Source organism: Galeopterus variegatus, unplaced genomic scaffold (assembly GCF_000696425.1).
Source record: "Galeopterus variegatus unplaced genomic scaffold, G_variegatus-3.0.2 Scaffold1883, whole genome shotgun sequence".
In the NCBI taxonomy this organism is placed as follows: domain Eukaryota; kingdom Metazoa; phylum Chordata; class Mammalia; order Dermoptera; family Cynocephalidae; genus Galeopterus; species Galeopterus variegatus.
Genome location: NW_007727994.1, coordinates 41,652 through 66,010, shown reverse-complemented (window position 1 = coordinate 66,010; position 24,359 = coordinate 41,652). Strand labels below are relative to the sequence as shown.

The window sequence follows — 24,359 nt, the reverse complement described above, 5'->3', positions numbered from 1 at the left end:
ACCTTTTTTTTTTTTTTTTTTTTTTTTTTTTTTGTCCTTTTTGAGACCGGCCGCACCGCGCTCAGCCAGTGAGCGCTGTGAGTGCACCGGTCATCCCTATATAGGATCTGAACCCACGGCGGGAGCGCTGCTGCGCTCCCAGCACCGCACTCTCCCGAGTGTGCCACGGGCTTGGCCCACAGACCGATTGTTTTAAAAACTCATAAGTGTATGAGTATATGCTTCACTGTTTCCATATAAAACTCATTTAAACATATCAGTGATTTGAATTCCTCATTTGTTAACATGGCATTGTGAATACTCAGTTGTATTTACATTAACGAAAAGCCATTAAATGAGTGTAGTATGAAGAAATTTGGAACAGACCGGGGAGATAATTTATTGTTTGTTTTACCCATATTATAGATTATTGGATGACTGTTCTCTTGGGGGACTTGTCAAGACCTCATCACCTATCCTTGTCTGATTCAGTAGTTTTGCCAGTAAATATGGAGAGGTGACAGGGAGAAGGGGGGCAGTTTAAAGAATACAGGATTTGGAATCAGAAGATATTTGGTATTCTGAGTTCTTAGATATGTTATTCTTACAATAAAATGGGATAAGACCTTACAGAATTTTTAGGATTAAATAAGAGCATATCAACTCATTTATTCATTCAGCAAATATTGAATTCCTACTTATATGCTAGGCCTTGTGCTTGGTGCTAAATAAATATTCCTTTTCTTTGGAGGACATTGTTGGTGGAGGATGCTGTTGGTGTGCTGATCAGACTTTCATATCATTCAGTGTTAAGAGGGATAACTCTGGAGTGGAACAGTTAGGACTTGGGATGAGAATTAAGGTGGAACAAGAGACCAAATTAAATCAGATGGAAATTTAACAGCAGCAAATGCCAAGTCTTACATAAATAAATTATGGAAGTTAAAATGTGGAGTAGCTGTGTGCAACAGCAGCTCATGGGGAAAGGCACAGCCCTCTCAGCAGACTGTGTGCTTCATGTTAATCAGCAGCCTTATAGTATCCTCACAGCTGTGAGCAGTATTTATTAGAACTAAAGTGTCCTCAGTGAGTCAGGTGATAGAGAGTCCCATTGTCTTTTCTGTGGTCACAGGACAGCCTGAGCATTGTGTTCACTTCTGGGGTCACACCTTGAAAGGGTCTGTACATTGGAGTAGGAGGACTGCAGCATTGGAAACCTTGCGATGGTGACTGCGTGAGGGAAATGGGGTGGTATAGATAGGAGACTAAACTAGATAGGACAGAGTGGAGTGCATGGGTATAGCATCACTGTCTGCGAATACTTGCTTAACGATCATGTGAAAGAGGAATAAGACTTGATCTGTATGAGTCTAAAGGGCAGAAAGGGGCTGAGCTATGGATGATTCAAGGAGGCAGGTATTTGATACAATCTTAAAAAGATCTAATAATTAGAGTTGTCTGTAAATGACAGGTTGCTCTGGTAAAGTAGTAAATTCCCTGAATGAGAATAGCTTGATTTTAACTTTTTGACATGTATTAATACTTTGGTGGTTTGGAATAGATGAGCATAAAGTTCTTTTTCATCGTTATTTGCAGTTCTCATATTTAACAATGTTAATCCAATTAGGGTAATTTCTCTAACCACCTTCTATTGAGTAAAGCTTATTTTCTTTGCACCCCTTAGGTATATCTTTGAAAAGGCGAATTGCATAAAGCTAAATTGCTATGAAGTGTCTAAGAATATTAAGGAGGTTAATGTACTAACTACTTCTAGTGTACTAAAATATCACAGCAATCCTTTCCACACACACACAGACACACACACACACACATATTCTAATATGTCATGGTGGCTTTTATTCTGGATTTTCTCTTTTTGAAAGCAATCCACTTGTTTAAAATAATGGAGATTAAAAAAATATTGTTCATAATTATATGCTTTCCAAGAATAACGGCACTAAACTAGTTTGTTGGGATGCACTAGTGTCTTGATCAATTGTGAGATGTCCTGTGACATTAAATTAATTTAAATACTGAAGGTTCCAAAATGATTTGCTCTTTTAAAAATTAGAGATGGTTCATATCATGTATTTGCTTTTTATGTGAAGAGAAGTGCGTGGAATTACAGACATCTGGGTAAGAATCATGCGCAACTCCTGTGAACACTCATGGGAGAATGTGGAGGTGGAAAAGTCCTGGGATTATAATTCTTATTTAATAGAAATTGATTGCTGCATAGGGAGAGACCAGTTCTGGTGATCATCTTGTAGTATGATTCTGTGGGGATGAAATTAAAAGGTCATTGAAAAATAAAAATTAATGCAGATAATACCAATAGGCTTAGCCCCATTTTATACTAATTAGTGCATTTTGGTGTGAAATACTTAGACATAGCAATTTTTGATTATAGACTGTTTGTGGAAGTTGATAATATGGGCTTGTACACAGATAAACTAGGTACTTAAGATTTTTGGTAACTGGTCTCCAGTTTGTTGGAACTGTCATGCTATCTGTATTGGTTTCCAAAAGTACTTTTTAAGTTAGTACCAAAGTGGTCTTCCTGATCTTGTCTCTGAGGCACCGTGACTGAGCTCTCATGTGGTCCAGGTTAGTGAGCTGTACATCCAGGAAGGTAGAGCTGCCATTCCTACCACCCAGTAATTTCCCCCCTCTTTCTATTTATTTTCCTGAGAGGATGGTGGTCTCTCTGTGGATAACTTAATGTTTAACCTGGAAATTGATTCTATGAAATATGTGAAAAAATCATGAACGGTGCTACCAGAAGCTTTCTATCCCCTAAAGTTTTTGATCACATTTCTTAGCTGTTTGTAAAATATTTGTTTAGTTAAACAACATTGGTTTACCAATATAGGGATTTTGGGGGTGTGTGTGGGAGAAACCACATTTTGTTTTCAAATGCCCAGTTTATGTATAAACAGTAAGTATAATATGAGACGCATGTGACTTGGAGAACATGCCGCATCTATAAGGGAGACTTAGATCCCAGATCTCACTTATTTGTGTCATCTTGGGCAGCTTCAGTTAACTGTTGAAATTGTCATCTATGTTAGTGATGTAGCACTCTTAGGAAAAAACATACCATGTAAGTCTTTGATACTACTTTATTTTCACAGGTTAGGTGAATCTTATTAATTTATTATAGAAATAAGAATTCTTGCTGTCTTTATGTGTTACAGTAGTCTTGGGTTGGAAAAAAATCGATGGTCTGGTTACTACTTAAGAATGAATGCCTAAGATTTTCAAACAGCAAAAGTTTACAATAATTTTCTGTATTCTTGATATTCTTCTGCTATTATCAGTCTTAGACCACTCCAGAGTTGTTCTTTATTTTCTTTTCCTTTTGGTCAAAGAGTAGAAAAATGTGGCTTGCTGCTGTGCCCTGCTCTTCACAACTGCTTGCCTGTACTCAGCTAGTTTTTTATTTCAAGAGATGATTCCTGCCTGGATCATCACCAATGGGGAAGGTTAATCTTTCACTTTTCCCACACCAACCTGAATAAGGGAAATTTCAGAATAGAAAAGCAGCCACAAATCTTTTTGAAACCTGATAGGGTGACTTTTTTGGTTTTGTTTTGTTTGAGGACAGTTTCATTTTTTGACTGAAATAAAAATTATGTAAAGGATTGTTTTAACTGGATGTAAGAGAAAGGGTTTGCCTTAGTATGTATAAAATAAAAAAATGAAGCAGAGAAAGCATAATTTTCATGGAGTATTAGATTTTGGAAAAAATAATAGAGTTTATCTAGTCCAACCTCCTACTGGTGAATAAACACTCATTTTGTGTTTATAGAAAAAACTATTTGAAGTTGGAAACAGGAATTTGGGGTTGAAAATACTTTGTTGCCTAATTATTTTTTGCTTTATCTATTGGAGATTTTTTCCCTAGTCAAGTCAAGTTTTGTTTAACTAAACCTTTATATCTATAAAAACTTACATGTATATTTGTGTTTATTAGTTATTTAGACCTGTCATGGTTTCTCATACCATCAAATGAATCATAGGTCAGTAGAGAATGTTTTTATTCAGGTTGGAACCCATTCAGATGAATGGGTGATTATAGTTTTTAAATCGCTATTTGCTTATTATGTAGGGTAGTTTTAAAGTAGGTATAATTTTGTATTTCCTTGGCAAAAATACCACACTGCAGGATCCATTTGGACTGGAGCTTATCTTGTTTGCTGTAATCACTTTCTGCCACAAATATATGAACATATATGCATGCATGTGTTTGGGTGTCATATTCAAATAGGGTTGTGTATAAATCTGTACTTTGTTGGGTTTTTTTTTTTTTGGTGTGTGAATTTTTGTTCCTAGTTGTTAAAAAATAAGGGAGTGATACTTACCCTGGTTTTGTAGTATAAAGAACCAAAGGATGATCTTTGCTGTCTTGAAAAAAACAACAGTTTCAAAAGGATGATCGCTAAACATTGTGAAATCATCATTCCACCCAGGGAGCTAGGTTTGAAACTAGACTGTTCCTTTGATTTGCAGATGAAAGTGAGAGATTTATGGTTGATTTTCTTGGAGTTCTGTTGTGTTAAGCTTCACTGTCCATTTTACCTTCATTACTGGTATTATATACCATATCCTTATTAATTCACCAGCAACATTTCTGTATAAGTATCTGTCAAGTTGAGTTGAGTTCTGTTGATTTCAGCAGATAACCACAGATACAAACTTTGTAAGGTAGATTGTTATGTTTCTGGAATGTGTATTGTTAGCGTAGCCATTTTTTTGTGGGCATAGGCATGATTATCATGATGTAATCAGAGAAATGTAATCAGCATTGAAAAAAGAAAACATGAGATACAATGAAGAGAAAGTAGCTGCATAACTGGCTGGGTGTATTTAATATATTAAAAAATAGGGTGCCATGGATAAGTCTTATTCTGTCAGTCCTGTTTCAGAGATCTGAAAATTATCAATGCTTTGTCCATTGATACGGATATCCAGGTCAGTCCTGTTTGGGCTCTTGGAGACCAGAGGAATTGCAAGTTCAGGGACAGTCTTGTCAAAATTCTCAATCTTGATTTGATATTCACCTTTGGAACCTCGCGTCAGCAGAGATGCAAAACAGTGATGTAACATGATCTCGGAGGGTAGGTAGGACGTCCTCCTTTGGCATATTTCTCCAGTGCCTTCCTGCATTGCTGAAAGGAATACAACTAATTCAAAGTGGGGAGGCTTTTCGTGCTGGAGCAGAGTAGCCAGAGGACTCGATGGTGTAATGGAGTGATAGTATGTTAGTGGAAAGATAAAGAATGGACATTCCTCAGAGCTGATGCCATCAAGGTGGAAATCCACACTGGTCTGGTAGAGTTCGCCGTTTTCTCTTTCCTGATAGAGGACAGCTGAGACCCGGACACTGGTTAGAGGGCTAGGTCGGGTGTTGGCCACTTGGAAGATAAGATTAGGTTTGCCATCTATGTGAGCTACTACTGCTAAGTCAGTAAAGCGAATTGAGAAAGCTCGATTTTTTGGCCGGGCAATCTTCGCCACAAAGGCACCTAGATTAGAAACCATTGAATTTTTTAAAAAATGAAGGCTTTAAATATCAATACCTTTTCAATGAGAGGGGTATATTAAATAGTTACACATTTCTTGAAATGAATCAGGAATTGAATTCATTGTTAATTTAGGTGGTCTCATTTGTCTAAAGAATTTTTCAGAGTATACATACATTTCTATCTAAAAACCATGATTTCAAAATTGATGAGAAAAATTGATTTTGTTGTATAGAAATGTAAAACTTTATCTTCTAATTTCATACCAAGTCAAACAATTGGTCATTTCCTGTATTTCTGCCCCATAAAAAAATGTAATAGAAAATAAATGCGGTTTGCTTACCACCAGATTACTTAAAGTTGAAGTAGAGACTAGCTTCAGAGTACAGCAGTATGGGGTAGGGAGGGACCAGTATAATGAGTGGTACATTGAAGAATTTTTTAACTTTGAAACTTATTCAGCTTCTATTGGAGGGAAGACTCTTGACTATGAAATGATTTCAGTATACCTTTCAACACCCTCCTTGTGCTCCAAGCTGTATATGAGGGTTTCTTAACCACTTTGGTGCCACAGAACCTATCACAATTATGTTTTAAGTGCTTAAAAATACCATACATACAAAGGAAACCAAATATATTGAAATTCAGTTGAACATTGAAAAAATTATAATATACTATATGTGCTTTATTAATGCATTAAATTATAAAATCTGGTGGGTTTAACACTGATTTTGAAGTATTGTAGTTTGATATGAAAATATCGTGATTTCTGTTTGTGTCAGAGTTACTGGTACTGCTGATGTCATTGTTTTTTTGTTGCCTACATTCATAATTGATGGAAGTGCCAAATTTCAATTAGGGGTTAGTACAAAAAGATTTAAGTTTTTATTATGTAAGTTCACAGATCCCCTAAAATTTATCCAAGTACTGAACCACTATAAGGCTCTTATAAAAGTAAAGTGATTTGTTACAGATTATAGAGCTGGTTGGTAGCACACTGGGACTTCATTCCAGATTGGCCTTCATATAGCTCAGTGCTTACCTTCTCAGATCATTACTGGATAGTATGCTAAAGCCAGGTTTTCCTTTCTTTTTAAAAAAATTGTATATGTCACATAGAAAGGACTCCAGCCCTATTTTATTAGAGGAAAGAATTGTATATGTTACCAGGTTTATAAGCAAAATCTCTTAATCTTTGTGGCCATATTTCCAGTGCATTTTGCTAGGGATGTATTTATGTAACTTTTCTCTAACATATAATGCTAGCTGGTACTATGAGCTCACTGGTATTGAGTAAATGTTGAAAAGATGAACTCAGAAGAGAAAATTCTAGCCCAGTGAAGAAGAGAAAAACTCAAATTCATCTGTAAGGTAAAGTGACTGTCAAAATATGCATTGAACATATTTACTCACTTGTTTAACAAAATGGTTAGTTTCTGTGAAAAACTCCTTTTAGACCGTTTGTTAATATATTTTTTTGGCACAGGATGTTCCTGCAAGTAAGTGTCATAATGACCCCCCCCCCCTTTTTTTTAAAGATGACCAGTAAGGGGATCTTAACCCTTTACTTGGTGTTGTTAGCACCACACTCTTCCAAGTGAGCTAACCGGCCATCCCTATATAGGGATCCGAACTTGTGGCCTTGGTGTTATTAGCACCACACTCTCCCAAGTGAGCCAAGGGTTGGCCCTGCTTCTTTTTTTAAAAGTACTTCCAATAAATAAATTTTAAGTATCGAGTCAGGTTTCTTATACCAGAATACTTCAAAAAGTTCATGGAAAGATTCATATTATCTTTTAATTCTGTTTTTCCATGAACTTTTTCAAGTACCCTTGTACATTTCTCTTATTGTTTGGCCCTAGGCTGTTTTTTTTCTATCTTAGGCATTACCTGTTATTAATACTAATAAATTATTCTATAACAGAATTACTTATAACTGACTATACCCTTTCCAAGACACTGGTAGTTTTTTTGTGTTTTTTTTTTTTTTAAAAGAACAAAGACAATTACCTGTGATAAAAGCCTCTAGCATGAGGCCTAGGAGCATTTGTATGGCAAGTAAGGCGATTGCACTTGGACAGTCACCACTGGGGAACATGGTACCATAACCAATTGTGAGTTGTGTCTCCAGGGAGAAGGAGAATGCAGCTGTAAAACTGGTGATGTACTTGACACAGATAGTGTGGTTTTCAGGTGGGGCATCATGATCTAGTTCCAGGTCACCATTCATCTCAGCTAGGACATACCAGAGCACCGCAAAGACAAGCCAGTGGACAACAAAAGAAGCAGAAAAAACCAACATCATCCAACGCCAGCGCATGTCCATTAGGATTCCCCAGGCATCTCGAAGATATGCAAGACCTCTTTGAGCACCATCCATTTGAAGTGTGCTGTGGCCATCCTTGGTGACCATCCTCCGGTATCTCTGACTTAGGAGAGGAGCAATAACTTTGCAATTACTTCTGTCCATCGTAGGCTGTAATTTTCTGAAAACAAGCATAAATTAGTAAGCTCTTAACTGTTTTACAGTTAATATTCATGAATTTTGAAGCCTCTCTCACTTTGTTTTCTTGGGACTGCTTCTCAGACTGCAACTTGAGCAGGCTTTCCCAGCTCTCTCTTCTTTTTCTTTACACAAGGGGACATTTATTGACTAAGACTGTTTTTAGCTAATCATGTGCTAGCTTAGGATATTTCTCATTGTTTCCTTGAATGTCTATTAAAATATTGTTTGACATTTAAAACTTTCCAAGTATATTTTAAGTATTCCTGAAGGTGGGGGTTGTGATTCACACCTGTATCTTCCTTGTACAAGTCCAGGCATCAATATTTATTAATTTGACCAAATATTGTGTGCAAGTAACAGCTTTTTATAAGCTTTTAATTGAAGACTATGAATAATTCATAATTAAAAGGAATAAGTTTACATGTATAAGTGTTCTTATATACTTAAATAAATAGAAATCTGAGTTTCATGATTAGACTTTGTCACTTAGTGGCTATATTCATGGATTCTTTCTGCCCTGGCTGATATATTGCTGTCTTTTTGAATATTCTAGGCTCTGATTAGATAGTGGGGTGGAGAGAGAATTATTTTCTTTGCAAAATAAAAATTCCAGGTAGACTTTTGTAGGTAGGTAACATTAGCTTTGAAAGTAAGTAAACCAGAAGAAACAGCTTCAAAAGTTTAATAAACTATAATAATTGAGGGATCAAACAGCAATTTAAAAAACATAGTAAAATTAGTTTTCTGTTGTAAATAGTTTTCATCAGTGGTTATGCTTTTCTGTGTGTGGTGAGTAGAAATCTAATGTGTTCCCTCCTTGTGACCATCCTTTCATATAACAAAGGTGTCTTAAGGCATTTGTGTAGAGGCCACCAGGAACAGAATGGGAAATGTGGCTTTTCTTCTCCTGTGTGCTCCTCTCTTCTTTGCCACAGTCCACTACCAGGAGTTTATATTTGACTCTTCCTTTTGCTTCCTCATTCAGAAGTAGATACCCTTGGGAGTGTTGCATACCCCCTTCCTGCCTTTAGAGTGACGCTTAAGAAGGGCACTAGAGACATGTAGAGCTAGTTGCTGTTTGGGTTTGCTAGATCCTTTCTATGTCTATGTCTAGGGACTTTGGGGCTTTGGAGACTGCCTTTCTGTGTTGTTGGAATTGGATGTTGACCAGCTGGGTATATACAATTTCTCCTTTTGTACTGAGGCTAATTTAACATTTATTGGTGATACTAGAGACATGCTCTTGTTTTTCCTTCAAATTTGAGCTACTGATGGAACATTGGGATGATTGTTCAATTTCTTTAGATTAAATGGCCATTTCATTTTCATGTTATAGTCTTTTTTTCTTAAAAAAAAAAAAAAAAAAAAAAAGGATGACCAATAAGGGGATCTAAACCCTTGACTTGGTGTTGTCAGCACCACGCTTCCCAGGTGAGCCATGGGCTGGCCCTATTTTCATGTTATAATCTTTAAAAAAATCTTTGAGCATTAATGTTTTATAACTTATTACCCTAACAAGTTGTCATAACCATTTAATGTATTTTTTTTTTTCTTCGTATAGCTCTTTAATGACCCTTATTTTGCTGGATTCTTTAAGTGTTTTAGGAGACCTAATCTCTGCCCTTTTGGAAATAACATCATCATCTTCCTAGACACTGAGCTAAGTACTTTTATACTAATTCTAATTCTTTAAAATCTCAACAAGATAGACATTATTATCCCCAGTTTTCAGATGAGGTTACTGAGGCTCAGACAAATAAAAGGAATTTACATAGTGCAAATGGGGTCTTTGGATTATTATCCAGGTCTGGCTAATTTCAAAGCCAGTTAATTTTTTTTTTTTTATTACAAGAAGTTGTCTATTCAGAACTTGGTAAAATAAAAATCTTTCCCAAGATGATTGGTATTGCATTCTTTGACAGCCAGATTTTTAGCATCTTTAGAAGATGCTCTTCTTTCCCCCATAACTGTCTCAAATACATATTTTAAACCATTGTTAACTTAGTATGTTATTCTCATGCCAGTAATGATTAATAGCATTAGCCAAAATATATTGTTTATTATGTGCCAGGAATCATACCAAATACTTCACATGTGAAGCCAATAGGCAATGCCTAGCACAGAGTAAGCTCTCAGTAAGTATTAGTTGCTTTATTGTTAATAATGTTTCTTAACTTTCACAGTAATAAGTACCATTATTATTACAATTTTACATATAACGAAACTGAGGCACGATGAGGTAGTAAGTAGGGGGTATGAATCTCATGTATTCCAAGTCCAGTCAGTGCTATACTGCCTAATAAACAGACATTTGACCCTGGTTAGCCTCTGTGAATAACACTTTGTTCCATTTGACTAGTTTTGTTTAAGAGCTACTACGGAATTTGTTCTATTTGACTGGTTTTGTTTAAGAGCTACTATGGAATATTTGTTCTTCAGGAATGCTTATTAGGTTTAGACCTATGATTTGCAGGTAAGAGATTTTCAGTTAAGGAAGACTTCTTTCAAGATTGAAGATTAGTACAATCAGCCTTAAGAGATTGTCTAGTTGTATTCTGCAGGCCAGTAAAATTAAAACAATGTGGGGAGGAGAGTTCTTATTTAGCATTGCCAAATTTATATTTTGCCAAATGAGAAGATAATTAAAAAATATAAACCTGCCATCATAATATTGTAAAAGAAAAGATTTTGTCACTCGAAGAGGAGGAGGAAGAAGAAGGCTGTAACAATAAAAGAACAGTTGGCTGCTTTCATAAAGGAGTGTGAACAGCTTTGTTGTCCTTGTTTCTTTTTGCATGAAAATGCCCCTCATGGGCTTGGACACTCGTATTTGTTCCATTTGTGGAGCCACCATCCTGGTGAATGCTGCTAAGTGCTTAGTGTTTTACAAAAGCTTGAGGAGGAAGAAGCTCCAAGATTCTTCTTGATTTTCAACCTACCTTATTTATGAACTTTCTAAAATTCATTAGCTGGAGAGATAGGTAGTCTCTATATACTATAGCTAAAGAAATTAATTATTCTCATTTAGGCCTTTTCAGGATTGTTACTTGTTACCTCCAGCTTTTGAAGCACTCTTACTATAGGGTCTTTACAATTTCATTTTTTCCCCTTTCCTTGCAACTAAATACTGTACATAGAAAAACCTGTGAATAGAGAAGTCAAAAGGCTGGTAACAAAACAGTGAAGCAATATCTTTATTTTACATAAGACTTTGCTGGGGTGGAGAGGAATGGGTAAAAGGGTGTGAAAAATCAACTACAAAGTATATTGAGAAGTAAATTTAAAAAAAAGACTTTGCTGGATCTGGTTTGTATAATGTTGGGAAGTAGAGTAGTTGAAAGAAGTGAGATTTTGATCAGGTTGCCCTCAATAACTATTCTTCGGACTCATGTAGTCAGTGTACTTTAGTATAAAGAACGTAGGATGGGGGATATGGTCATGAAGCTTGGGCTCTGTTGGTTAAAGTAGCTGTGTCATTTTGGACAAGCCACCCGGTCCTTTTGGCCAGGCATCTTTATTAAAACAGAGAAAGGGAAAAAAAGAGGGAATTAAATAATATGATCCCTTAAAACTCTACAAGTTTGTATGTTTGTTTTCAATTTTTTCGACTGATACAGGTGTCCCGTATGATTTCTTTCTTTTTAAAAATGATTTTACGTCTGCATAGATGGTTTTTAAAAAATTATATTATTGTTGTCTGATATATGAAGGATTTTTTCTCATCAAATTTAAAAGTGTCTCTTGGGCATGCATTATGTTTATACTATTATATTTTCAAATCCCCATAGGCACACAAGTGCTTTTTGAATGTATTTGTCTTGGTTTGTATTTTATGTGATTCTCATCAACTGATCCCAATAAAGTAAAATGGAAGATTGGAAAGGTGTTTGTATCTGTGGGTGGGCTGTAAAATATTTGCCCATTTATAAGTTGTTTGGTGGAAAAAATAGTACTCTTTATAAAAATGATAGTTTGGCAGCTTCATTGGTCGCCAAAATAATGGATTTATACTACTCATTAGGATGTAGGACTTAAAATTATGTCTTTTCTGTTGCTTTGTTGTAAAGTACTAGTGTAGTTCATATTAGACAGTTAAGATATAGGCTATAACTACAATTAGTAAATGCTTTTCTTTTGGCGGGTGGCTGGTACGGGGGTCAGAACCCTTGACCTTGATGTTATCAGCACCACACTCTCCCAAGTAAGCCACGGCCAGCCCCCTGCAATTGTTAAATGAATACAGTATTATTATGAATTTGATCATGTCTGGTATAAACATTTTAAATGTTGAGAGTCTTATAATCATCTGTCCTGTCCTTCATAATTAGGGCAAACAATGTGAGTTCTAACCCTATTATATAAGCTCAGAGATTTTTTCACATTTTAATTTCTTATTTGCAGAAGCATCTACTAATTTCAGTAATTTCTTGCTTAAGAAGAAATTTAAAATTAGGATACTCGTTACTTTTTTCATGGGTTAAAACAATAAAAACAGTAATTTATTCTTTTGGCATTTGTTTCTATACATTCGTTTTGGGTTTCTTTAATCCCTTCTAAAAGAAGAAGGCACATTAAAAAAAAAAAGCCACTCAATTTTTCAAGGGTCTCTCTCCTCTGCTCTCCTATAATATTACAATGGAGAATTAGTATACATTTAATTAAACAGTTAAGAAGAAAATTTTCAGTAATGCTTTCAGTAGGGCTATAATTCCATTTTTTAAAATTTAAGGAAAAAGAATAAAGAATCTTAATGTATGACCCTATAGGTAATGTCTTTGTTTTGAAAACCTATTGCAAGTAATCTAGCTCTGTCCCTATATGCCAGTCAGTTTCTTTCCCTGTTTCCCTTAAGGAAGAAATAAGAATGAATATTATTTCATGTACTCACCAATTCTTTTGCTGGGTCAGCCTATATGCAAGGTAGGTCTTAAGGAAACTCGCAGAGTCTGCCTTTTTGATCAGGTAATTTTAACCTACAAGTCTAGTTTGTAGATTCTCTTCTTGGTCTGGCTTTACAGCTTACATTCCTCTGTTTATAATGTCGTGGGGGCTGGTTTCAGCTGAAGCTGATGTGATTGGTCACTTAGTCTGCAGGGGGGCCAATTAGCTCTGATCATGTGGAAAAGAATGCTGGTTTGTTAGGAGGTCTTTCTTTACCCAACACAAACCTTAACAACTCTGTAGAAAGCCTCCAGAACTGACTTGGAGAAGGGGTACATTTTTTCCCTCTAATCAGGACCGGTCTTTAGTAAGTTTGCATAATCTTACTTAAGAGTTTATTTGAAAGTTCAAAGGGATAAAATTCCCTGCAAGATTTCCTTTCAGCCGTCTTTCCTTATATAGCATGTTGGAGTGTGAGATATTTCCTTTACTAATCTTCTTTTCCCACCATTTCTTTGGGGAAGGTTTATTTGGATAAGGACTTTTAGGCATAAATTAATGAATAATTTTCCTAGTTTTTTTTATATCCCATCTTATAGAATGACTATCACTAATTCCAGAACTAGTAATATAGTTAATTTAGTTACCTGAAAAAAAAATTTTTTTAAACAAGGAAACAGCCTTTTTTCTTTTAAAGGCTCTGTACAAAGACTTTGACTAGGAATAAAATTAATTGTTTCGTACCTTGTACTTTTCTTTAAAAAACACACCTGTGGGAAAGAACTGAATAATTTTTGTAAGGCTTGCTTTAATGATGTTTAGAGGATATTTCCCTGATAAGTATGATGAAGTACAGTAAAATATAGTATTTAGGGTACAGAAAATTTAACTCAACACTGAGTAAGTGTTTAGCTGGAAAATGTCTGCGATCTAGCTTGTAGCAAACTTGAAATGAGCTGTGGTATGGCTTTGTGTAATGCCTTGGTTAGTAGTGCTTTTCTCCTCTTCCGTTAGCTGCCGATTTTAAACTTTGATCAAATGTCACATGTAAGAGGATCTGAGAAACAAAGACTGTGATTGTTCAGAGTAAAATCATGGAAGGCCTGCTGGGAAAATTATTAATGTAGACCAATATAATGCTACTTAGAAAGTGAAATCCGCCTTTGTAGATTTCTCTGCCTCCCCCCACAATTTAAAAAATATATTAATTTCTTCTTTGTTTTATTAATGCCAAACATTTCAATACAAGTTTAGACACAGTATTGGAAAATTTTCCCTTCAGAACTAGGGAAGGTAAAAACATAAAAGAAAGACTTGTGGTATGATGCTCATTCCCTGCATACACTGGTAGGAATTATACTTTATGTCAACTACCAGCTAGCTGATTGGGGAAAAAAGCAAAACAACAATGAAAATACTAGAGCAAGTGTAGTCTAACATTGCCTTCCAGAAAGCAGAAGTAGTTGAGTGTATCTGCCATGTGTCTTGAATAGACATTATAGTAAGTAAGATAGTAAAGGACTTTTCTAAGCTTAGAAGCCTCTTTCCATAATATACCCCATTTCAGAATGTATTGAGACAAAAATGGTTTGGCAGAATGATCCTCAATTAAGAGAAAAATGTCTTTGGCTGACTGGATAGCTCAGTTGGTTGGAGCATGGTATTATAACACCAAGGTCAAGAGTTCGGATCCCTGTATAGGCCAGCGGCTGAAAAAAAAAGAAAAGAAAAAAATGTCTTAAGTGAAGTTTTCTGGGTTTTTATAATTTGAAAGTCTGTTATCGTCTCTATATAGTGATTTCTAACTGCTGATTGCATGGATATTGTAGATCGGCTTTGGAATGTCCATCCAGGAGCATAGCACTCCCATTATAATAGCCTGAGCATTTAAATTCATTTCTGGTTGTGGTTGCCAGGTTAGCTGGTGTAGGAGGGAGAGAGGACTTTCTCTGTACCCTCTGAAGTTTCAGTAATTGAATCTATAAAATAAACCGACAGTAGACAGATCAACAGGAGAAAAAGTATTTTAATTATGTGTATACACATGGGAGTCTCAAAATATGAGACTTGAAGGGCCAGATGATTGAAGTTTTTAAAGTGTTGGAATACAGGCTTGGGTCTTCTGGGGGAAGGTATCACCAAGCTATGGAGACAAAGGTTGTGTTGTTATGTAGATAAAATCTTTTAGGTAATAAAAGTTATCTTGAGAGAAGCTGTCAGAAGAATAGGTGGTAGCCTGTGTCAAAGTCTGTCTGGGTGAGGTACCAACCTTTAGACTTTTCCTGTGGTTAATCTTCCCTGGTTGATTAGATTCCAGTAAGGGACAAATGAGTTCTTTCAGGTAAGAGGACCTCAAAAAAGTCCCTTCCCTGAACTTGTCCCCAGGTTCTCTCAGTTTGAAGTAATCAGCATACTAAAGGGGCATATTTTTTGGGGGGAGGGTATTTCCTGGATTCCTTCACTGGCACAACGCTGATACTGGCACAGACGATATGCCATCTTTACCCTAAAACCCATGGGCCTTCTCATCTACCCAGAGTTTTAAATTTCTTTTTTAGATACTTCACACTAAGATAATTGGAGTTGGCTCTAAAACATCTCTTCTATGAATGAACATAAGTGCTAGATACCTGCTTATTGATTTTTTTCTTTTAATTCAGAATTACAATGATTAAGCATGGTGCTAAGACCTGGTAAATGATTCTTTATTAAATCCAATTCTCTGTCCCTAAAGGTATTTGATTTTCTTTCTGGCTGAAGTAATCTAGTATATAGTCCACAAATGTACTACATTGTACTTGATAACAACAAAACCTTTACTTGGAGTGCAATGTCCTGCTTAAGTACATAGATCATCTCCCAGCTTTAAAACTTTATCTCTGGTCTCTATGTTCTTTCTTATATAATGTGCTTAGCTTTCTTTCAAAGATGCCTAGTCTTTTTCCAGTCTCTTTCAAGCCTACCTATTTCCCTACAGGTTACCTTCCCCAGAGATTTCAGGTAGCCTCAGGGTGTATACCAGCAGACGGCTGAGCACGAGGGCTATAGGGATATGAGGTATATTCAGACCTCATTAGGTGCTTTTTCAAAGAGATTCTGATATGCTGCAGCCTCTCCAGTTTCTCTCCAGCCAGGAACTGCAGTGTTCTTAGAACCCATGTTAACCAGTGGAGCAGGTTGTTATCTCTCAGGGGTTAGGCTGGGAGAAAAGTTGCAAGTCATTGGGTATAGAATTTAAATTTCCTATCCTAGCCACCGTGAGTTTTGTTTACAAGTAATTGTGGGAAAGAAAAATGTGAATATCAACACTTGGGTGGGATTCCCTTTCACTGTTTTCTTTGGTGTTAGACAATATTTTTAGTGTTGATTAGAGAATATATATCTGAATAGTAGAATACAAAGTCCCCCACTACAAAAATTTGCACATAAACAAGCTTCAAAGTCTGTCCCATAATTCCACTTTTGCTTTTGGAGATTGGGCACTTTTAAGCTCCAAGTCTCACAGCTGTAGATTTTGTTGGCTGAGTGCCTCTTTGCTCCATCTGAAGTTTTCCATAAACACCATTTTTGGCTGTGAGTCAAACATGCACACAGGTGCCCTTTTACTGCTCTTTCTCCTTAGGAAGTCCACTCAGACCAGGCAAAAACCAACACTGCATTTTAATTTTATTTTATTTGTAGAAGAATTCTATTTAGACCTAATATATTAAAGCAGAAACAACCAAGTATTTACCGCCATTGGGGAAGTTATTTATTACTGTTGATGTAAGAACATAAAATTTATTATATAGGTAGTATTGTTTCCTCATTAAATGGTCATGTTTGTTATATTAAATAGAAAAAAATGCATTGTATTTCTTTACCTTTTGAAGGCCATAGGTATGCTTAAAGACTTTGATGAAAGCCTTAAACACTTTTTCCTGAAAACAAGAAAAGAAAAAAGCATGCTGGCACAAATGTTCTTCTAGTTCAAGGATTCATAGCCCTGAGCTCATTCATTAACTGTAGTTTAGGAATATTTTGTTCAGGCCTGAATTTGTAAATTATTCAGTCATCTTGTTTATAATTTTATCTGTTAACATTTAAAAAAGACGTCAACAAAAATATTTGATTACTCAGCTTTGTCATGGTGCTCCTGTTGCATGAGGAAGAAGACTTTGATTTTGAATGCTGGAAAGACTGTGTATGTGGGTGTCACTCAGTCATTTTAGCCCAGGTTATTATGGAATGCTGGCATTTTTAGATGTGAAAGGAACTTCAGATACCATCTTCTAAATTGCCATGAATGACTTTACTATTTATCAGTCATTCTAAATTGTATCAGGAAAACACAAATATATATGTGTGTATATAAATAACTCAAATCGTATAGATGAAGTTCTCCTTGATAATCCTACCCACCCACCCAAATTCACACAAATCTACCTGAATCAGTTAGGTAGAAGTGGTTTATTTTAATATTTTAGAGCAGTTTTTTTCATGCAGTGTTTTTAGTTATCTTAGTAGTAATTGGAAAGGTGTATTTTATAATAGTGTTCGAAGTCACTTTTTTCTTCTAAAAATAATTTTGAGAGTAAAATTTTTATTTTCCTTTTTATCTTTTTTCGTGACTGGTAATGGGATCGCAACCCTCAGTGTCGCGCCCGTACCGCGACCGGCAACGGGATCGCAACCCTTGGTGTCGCGCCCGCACCGCGTTCAACCAGTGAGCGGACCGGTCTCTATATGGGATCCGAACCCTCGGTGGGAGTGCCGCCGCACTCCCAAGCGCCGCACTCTACCAAGTGCGCCACCGGGCCGGCCCAGAGAGTAAAATTTTTTATTGACGAAATTATGTCATTTTTTCAGGGGTATACATTTTGAAATCATTTCTGCAGGAAGATAACACATTTAGTTTTCTCTTCCTTTAGAGATGTTCATAGACTTTGTCCCCAAGACATGATGCACGGTATGTCTACTGTCCTTTTAGGGCTTTTTAGACTTAGATCTCAGATCTTCCTCTAACTATTCCAGTTTCTCTGGAATTTCTGACTGCTTCAAATGGGTCTAATTTATGAATAAACCATTAAGAATGATGTAGTAGAAATAAGCCCTGGATTAAGATTTCGAGAACCTAGGTTTTATTTCTGATTTGCTTATGACTCAGCTCTGTAACCTTGGGAAGCCACCCTACAGCTATCCCTTTCTTCACAAGACCAGTCTAGATGATGATATTTCATTTATCTCTTGTGGTTATTATGAGGATCACGTGAGATATATCAATGTGTTCTGTCAACTGTAATATTTCAGGTCATTTGTTTACATGTCCCTGGACTATAGAACTGGAGGGCAAGTGTTATGTCTAAGTATTTTCTTTGTTTTTAATACTATGTCTCTAATTCTGTTTATCTGTAGAGGACGCAGTCATGTTAATTTTCCTAGAGGTTTGAGCAAACAAATGTTGAAGTAGTACTGTTTCTTTAGAAAAAATATTTGGTAGTACTTAGAAAAGTTGAACATACTCTGACCCAGCAGTTTTACTCCTATGTATATACCCAACAAATGCAAACACATGCTTACCAAAATTCATATTCAGGAATGTTCATAGAAGCACAATTCATAATAGCAAAATCTACAAACAGCCTAAAGGTCCATCAGTAGTAGGGTAAGAAAAATACACTACTGGTATAATCTCTTCTTACATTGAGATTCTGTACAGCGATGCAAAAGAACAAATTACTGTTTTCTGTAACAACATGAATGAATATCCTGTAATGTTCAGTGAAAGAAGTCTGATGTAAATGTAAATTCCATTTATATAAAAAAATTTTAAAGCAGGCAAAACTGATACTTGGGGATATAAGTCAGGATAGTGCTTACCTTGGTAAAGGCTTAATGAATTTTTAAAAAATCTAAGGTGGTAGTTATATGGCTATATTTGCTTTATGAAAACTCAGGGAATTCTGTGTTTGTGATTTGTGTACTTTTTTGTAATAATGTTATAACTCAGTAAAAAGTTCTCTTGGTGGGGGGTAGGACATGAGTGAAGTCCATTTAAAAGTTCTCGAATCCTTTTCACCTTTTCTTATGAAAGTGACAGTGACCCCCTTCCACCCACTTTGCTCTTACATGTGGGATATGTTTGGCATGTCAGAATTATATTATTCTGGTTTTTCTTGGTTTATCAGAGAAGTCTTAATCTAATTTTTTTCTATTGCAGTTATTCATTATGTAATATTTAACATCAAAAAAGTATATTGCAGTTTTTAGAAATTACTTTGTGGAAACTGTCACTTATAACAAAATTTGAAATCCTTTGTTGAGATATTTGAACTAGAATGGGTAAATTCATTTTGCTTCACCTTAACACATACATATGCTGAAACTTCTTTCAAATGGGGAATTGGGTCTTCATTAGTTGAAGTGTACAGATCAGAATTTGAGCCAGCTTTTAAAACTACGTCTGATGTCTCCAAAAATCATCATTCTTTCTTTGGTGCTGTGCTCCTCTTTATCTTTATAATTTCTGTCTCAAATACATTTTTAAACCAGAAATAGCAGAAATGGTCATTCAAACTTTATGACATGTACAAGTGTTCCAACAGTTTGAGAATTGCAAGATAGTTTTCAGTAAGTAGAAAAGCCAGATTTTTTCTCTCCCTATAGTTTTTCTGTTATTACCCTATTCTGTCCTTTATATTTTTCTTGTTCCTGGGTATTAATATTTTGAGAAATATTTGTAAGACTTGACAGTTAAAAAACTAAAGAAGCTGCTAGTTTAGGACAAAAAAATTGCAAATAAAAACTTTATTTTTATTTTTTCTTTTTAATAATATTTTATTTTGTCGATATACAATGTGGTTGATTATTGTGGCCCATTACTGAAAGCAAATAAAAACTTTATATAACGGGAAATAATAAACAACATGAAAAATCTTTTTTATGAAACATTCACATTCGAGCCACATTACTATACCATTTTACAACAAAGTAATAAAGTTTTAAAAGGATAGTAGCATTTAGTTTTGATAATGTAAAATGATATGGTAGCTGACCTCTTTTTTTATGGGGGAATGGTATTTCAATGCATCAAGTCTTTCATTTGACCTAGTAATTTCACTCTTTGGAGTTTTTTTTTTTTCCCAGAAGCAGTAGCTTAAAAAAGCAAACACATATGCACACAAATATTTCTTGTTTCGTTATCTATAGTTGGCAAAAAATTAGTTATAAAGTAAATATCCAGTGGGGGAATAGTCTAGTGCATTATGCTACAGCAACAAGATATAACTAGTATGTGTCCCTTTGTATTTTTAGGAAGATGTATAATCACAGAGAAGTATTTGCTATCATTGATGAAAAATAGATTACAAAATATTAGGTACACAGATTGCAACTACATAAAAAGATAAATTTGTATTATTTAAGTTAAGCTAATCACAGATAAATAGATTTCTGTTTTTAAGATTGTGGGATTACTAGTATTTTCATTTTTTTTTTTTTCCTTTTTGTCTTTTTTCGTGACCGGTAACGGGATCGCAACCCTCAGTGTCGCGCCCGCACCGCGCTCAACCAGTGAGCGGACTGGTCTCTATATGGGATCCGAGCCCTCGGCGGGAGCGCCACCGCGCTCCCAAGCGCTGCACTCCACTGAGTGCGCCACCGGGCCGGCCCAGTATTTTCATTTTTGATAACAAAATTTTTACAGTTTATCACGTTAGAAAAAATAATGACTGGTGTTTGTTGAGTTATGCATTTCCCCATTTAGCACTATTTTGTTACTTTGGTACATTCATTACTTTTTTTCAGAGGCTTCGTGTAAAAGTTGAGCAGATAATTCATCATGTGATCACTACTGTATTTCTAAGTCATAGCTCAGTGCCTGGCATATAATATTTGTGATTAACTGATTATATTGGTTAAAAGCCATTTCTTTTTTTTTTTTTTTTTTTTTTTTTGTCTTTTGTCTTTTGTCTTTTTCTGTGTCCGGCAACGGATCGCAACCCTCAGTGTTGCCCCCGTACCAGACCAGGGACCGGCAACGGGATTGCAACCCTCGGCGCTGCCCCCGCGCCTCGCTCAGCCAGTGAGCGGGAACCGGTCTGTATGTGGGATCCAAACCCTCGGGTGGGAGCGCCGCCGCGCTTCCCAAGCGGCGCACTTATCCAGTGCGCCACCGGGCCGGCCCAAAAGCCATTTCTTTTTATTTTTCAATTTGTACACATTACGGATTTCTTTGTTTTTAATTTGTTTGTCTTTTATAAGTACAGCTATAGTTTTCATCAAGTCTTATAATGGATGTGGTGCTTTGTAAAATGGGTTATCCCCTTTTATTCTAAGCAAGAGAACCTGAAAGGTCTTCTAACCCAAGGACAGACATGGAATAATATGTGTGCACTTGAATCCATAAAACTTGGCACTCAGTGTTCTATAGATATTTATTGAATGATCAGAAGATTAACATTTGTATCCTGTCTGTGCCATTTAATAGTAGTGTGTGATTTTAGACAAGTCTCCTAGGTTATTTTTTTGAGCCTCAATATTTTCAGCTATAAAATGGGAAAAATAACTTCTAATACTTAGGATTGTTATGAAGATTAAATCAGATAAGTGAGTGTTTTTATTATTTATGATTGTGTAACGTATTACCTCAAATGGCTGAAAGTAGCAAACATTATCTGAGTTTCTGCGAGCCAGGAATCATCAGCCCAAGCTGCGTCATCTCAGCTTGATTGGGATTGGTTACACTTCCAAACTCGCTCATGTTTCTGGTGGCAAGCCTCTGTTCTTTGCTATGTGAGCTTTTCCACAGGGCTGCCTCACTGCATGACAGCTGGCTTCCTTCAGAGAAAGTGTCCAAAATGGAAGCTGTAGTCTTTTTAAACTTAGTATCAGAAATGGTATCTCATTACCAGCTATATTCTGTTTGTTAGGAGTGAGTCAGTAAGTACAGCCCACACTTAAGGGGAGAGGTTTATACAAAGATCAGCAGGCGGGGATTGTTGGGGGGCTCTTAGAGGCTGTCTACCACAATAAGAAAGCCGGTACCAGCATATACTGCCCTCATAATCCCCCCAGATTTTTTTATCCTGTAATAGAATGATCACTGGTAGCAAACTAACAACCATATGTTGTCAACAGGGTGTTGAATTGCCATACATGTAAGAGGATGACCAGAAATTAGAATTTTCCTCATCTCCATTGTTCAGTCCCCCCCACCCCCATTTTTTAGTATGGTTTAATGAAAAAGATTGAGTTTGTCACTGAGAGAATATGTAACTTTATTGTTATAAACTGAGGACATCAGTATACCTTATGTTCTGGATTTTCAATTACTTTTATGTGATATTTTGTACATTGTTATGAATTGTATATGTTAGCACATGTGTGATGGTGAGTAAAGAATTTGCATAATTTAGCATTTTCTTTTCCTTTTAAAGTATCAATTTAGTTTACTTGGTATACCAGGCTCTCTTTTATCATTAATGTAACTCTTGAGACATTAAGTTAGATATAGCTTAGCTTTAAATTCCCAAAGCAATTTGTTGTATGTCTGTATTGTACTAGGTGCTAGAGTAAATGAAAAATTATAGCTCACAGTCTTTAAATTTACAGTTTCGGAATTAAAAAAGAGGTTGAAATGAGCAGATATGCTCTTTCAACATATTCACCAGTAGAGGTTGGTTAATGTACATCAAATAATAAAAATATTATATAACTTTAAAATAAAATGTACTGGTAAGTAAGGATAGGTAAGAGATACCATTAAGTAAAAACAGCAAGGGTACAAAACAACATGTGTAATATCCTGAGGGTGTCGATGAGGGAGCTGCATATATGTGCATAAGTGTACCACTGGACAGTTTTTGGAAGGCTTTATAAGAAACTGTTGATGCTGGTTGCTTCTGGAGAGTAAGTCTCTGGGGGAGTAAGTCTCTGGGTGTTTTGTGTAGGAAGATTGACTTTTCATTGCGTGCCTTTTTTTAATGCACATACTATTTTTGTTTAAAAAATAATTGCCTAGTCTATGAACATTCAGCTTTAAGAAATACGTCTAGGGCTAGCCAATTAGCTCAGTTGGTTAGAGCATAGTGTTATAACACCAGGGTCAAGTGTTTGGATCCCTGTACCGGCCAGCTGCTAAAAAAAAATAAAAAATAAAATATGTTGAAAAAGAAATGTGTCTGATAATATATGCATATATCCATTTATTGATACTTTCTGAACACTGAAACTGACGCCTTTGTAGCAAAGCTTGATTTGAGCTGTCAAGTTTGTTTTTCAAAATTTTTTCTGGCGGATACTCATGTTTGCTTACCATATTTACTTATTTTCTTTATAGGAAGACCAAATTTTGAGGAAGGTGGACCAACATCAGTGGGGAGAAAGCATGAATTTATACGCTCAGAAAGTGAAAATTGGCGTATCTTTAGAGAGGAACAAAATGGAGAGGATGATGATGGAGGTTGGCGACTAGCTGGATCAAGAAGGGATGGAGAGAGGTGGCGGCCTCACAGTCCTGGTAAGGATTCTGAGTAGAAGCACAAAGTGACTGAAGTAAATAAGTGAGAGTTTGGAAATTGTTAGGGATTAAGTGGAAAAGATAAACTAGTTTAAAAAAAAAATGAGTCGTTTATGCCATCACACAGTCTTATTACTGCAAAAAAATTTCAACATAAAAATTCCCCACCATGTCTCTTTAGTTGATTGAAATAACTTTTCTGTATTTTTCTGGGACAAAAAGTGTAATTTAATGGGAAGCACCTGCCTGCAACTGCAAAAATGAGAGAGTTTCATTCAGTTTTGTCTAACTGTAAACTTTGAATCTGTTTTTCACCATTCTTTAAAACTTACAAATGTGTAATTATACATTTGGAATATGTGTGTCCACTCCGCATGGGTGTTTTTCCTGCATAAGAAAGGATTTATTCTCATTTTTCCCCCCCTGAACATGTGATTTATGCTTATTTGAAGAATAAACTTTAAACCCAGGTCGAAAACATAATTGTAAGTTCATTCTTTTGTTCCTGTAACTTTAGAAAAAGGAGAGCTAATACTAGTGATTAGTGGTTTTTTAAGTTCTTCTCTTTGACTCTTAAGAATGCTTCACACTGTTCTTTTTGGACATTAGATACGCTGGTAATTGAAGACAGTGGTGCTTTGTGTTAAAGTTCATCCCCTACTGAAGTGCTGATCCCATGCCTCATGATAATCAGATGCAACTGTCGTTTGAATAATGGGGTCATGAGGAATTTAAGCACAAAAAGTGTATGTACATGCCCTATGAATTTCATGTGCATAACAATATTTTTTCAACCATATGCCAAGGTAGCTTATGTTTAATAGAGGACAATTTTTGTTTTTTGGAGGGAACGGCTGGCTGCTACAGGGATTGGTGTTATCAGAGCCATGGGCTTTGGTGTTATCAGAGCCATGCTCTAACCAACTGAGCCAACTGGCCAGCCCCAATAGAGGAAATTATAATTATGTGA

General features: G+C 35.9%; 2 protein-coding genes across 6 annotated transcripts in view; one reads left to right on the top strand and one right to left on the bottom strand.

Annotated features, from left to right (window-relative positions):
- GIGYF2 (GRB10 interacting GYF protein 2) overlaps positions 1-24,359 on the top strand; it is a 113,859-nt gene that overhangs the window by 50,934 nt on the left and 38,566 nt on the right. For all 3 annotated transcript variants that reach the window (XM_008579427.1, XM_008579425.1, XM_008579426.1), the window contains exon 9: positions 23,210-23,389. In XM_008579427.1, coding sequence (XP_008577649.1) covers positions 23,210-23,389 — 180 coding nt within the window. The remainder of the gene's footprint in view (positions 1-23,209; positions 23,390-24,359) is intronic.
- KCNJ13 (potassium inwardly-rectifying channel, subfamily J, member 13) lies at positions 3,084-13,019 on the bottom strand. 3 transcript variants are annotated; one of them, XM_008579423.1, is made up of 3 exons: positions 12,899-13,019; positions 7,515-7,990; positions 3,084-5,507 (listed from the first exon to the last, which is right to left on the bottom strand). In XM_008579423.1, the coding sequence occupies exons 2-3, from the start codon at positions 7,972-7,974 to the stop codon at positions 4,885-4,887; spliced, it is 1,083 nt and encodes a 360-aa protein (XP_008577645.1). In that variant the 5' UTR covers positions 7,975-7,990; positions 12,899-13,019; the 3' UTR covers positions 3,084-4,884. The 3 variants fall into 3 exon arrangements, with proteins under 3 accessions (XP_008577645.1, XP_008577646.1, XP_008577644.1); XM_008579424.1 differs by lacking the exon at positions 12,899-13,019 and having other exon boundaries at positions 4,755-5,507; positions 7,751-8,313; XM_008579422.1 differs by lacking the exon at positions 12,899-13,019 and having other exon boundaries at positions 4,824-5,507; positions 7,515-8,313.

Excerpts from the sequence above, each read along its gene's own strand:
- KCNJ13 (XM_008579422.1), bottom strand. The coding sequence starts at position 8,004 with ATGCTTGTTTTCAGAAAATTACAGCCTACGATGGACAGAAGTAATTGC. Across the intron at positions 5,508-7,514 it reads GCTAGAGGCTTTTATCACAG|GTGCCTTTGTGGCGAAGATT; the intron begins GTAATTGTCTTT and ends TTTCTAATCTAG.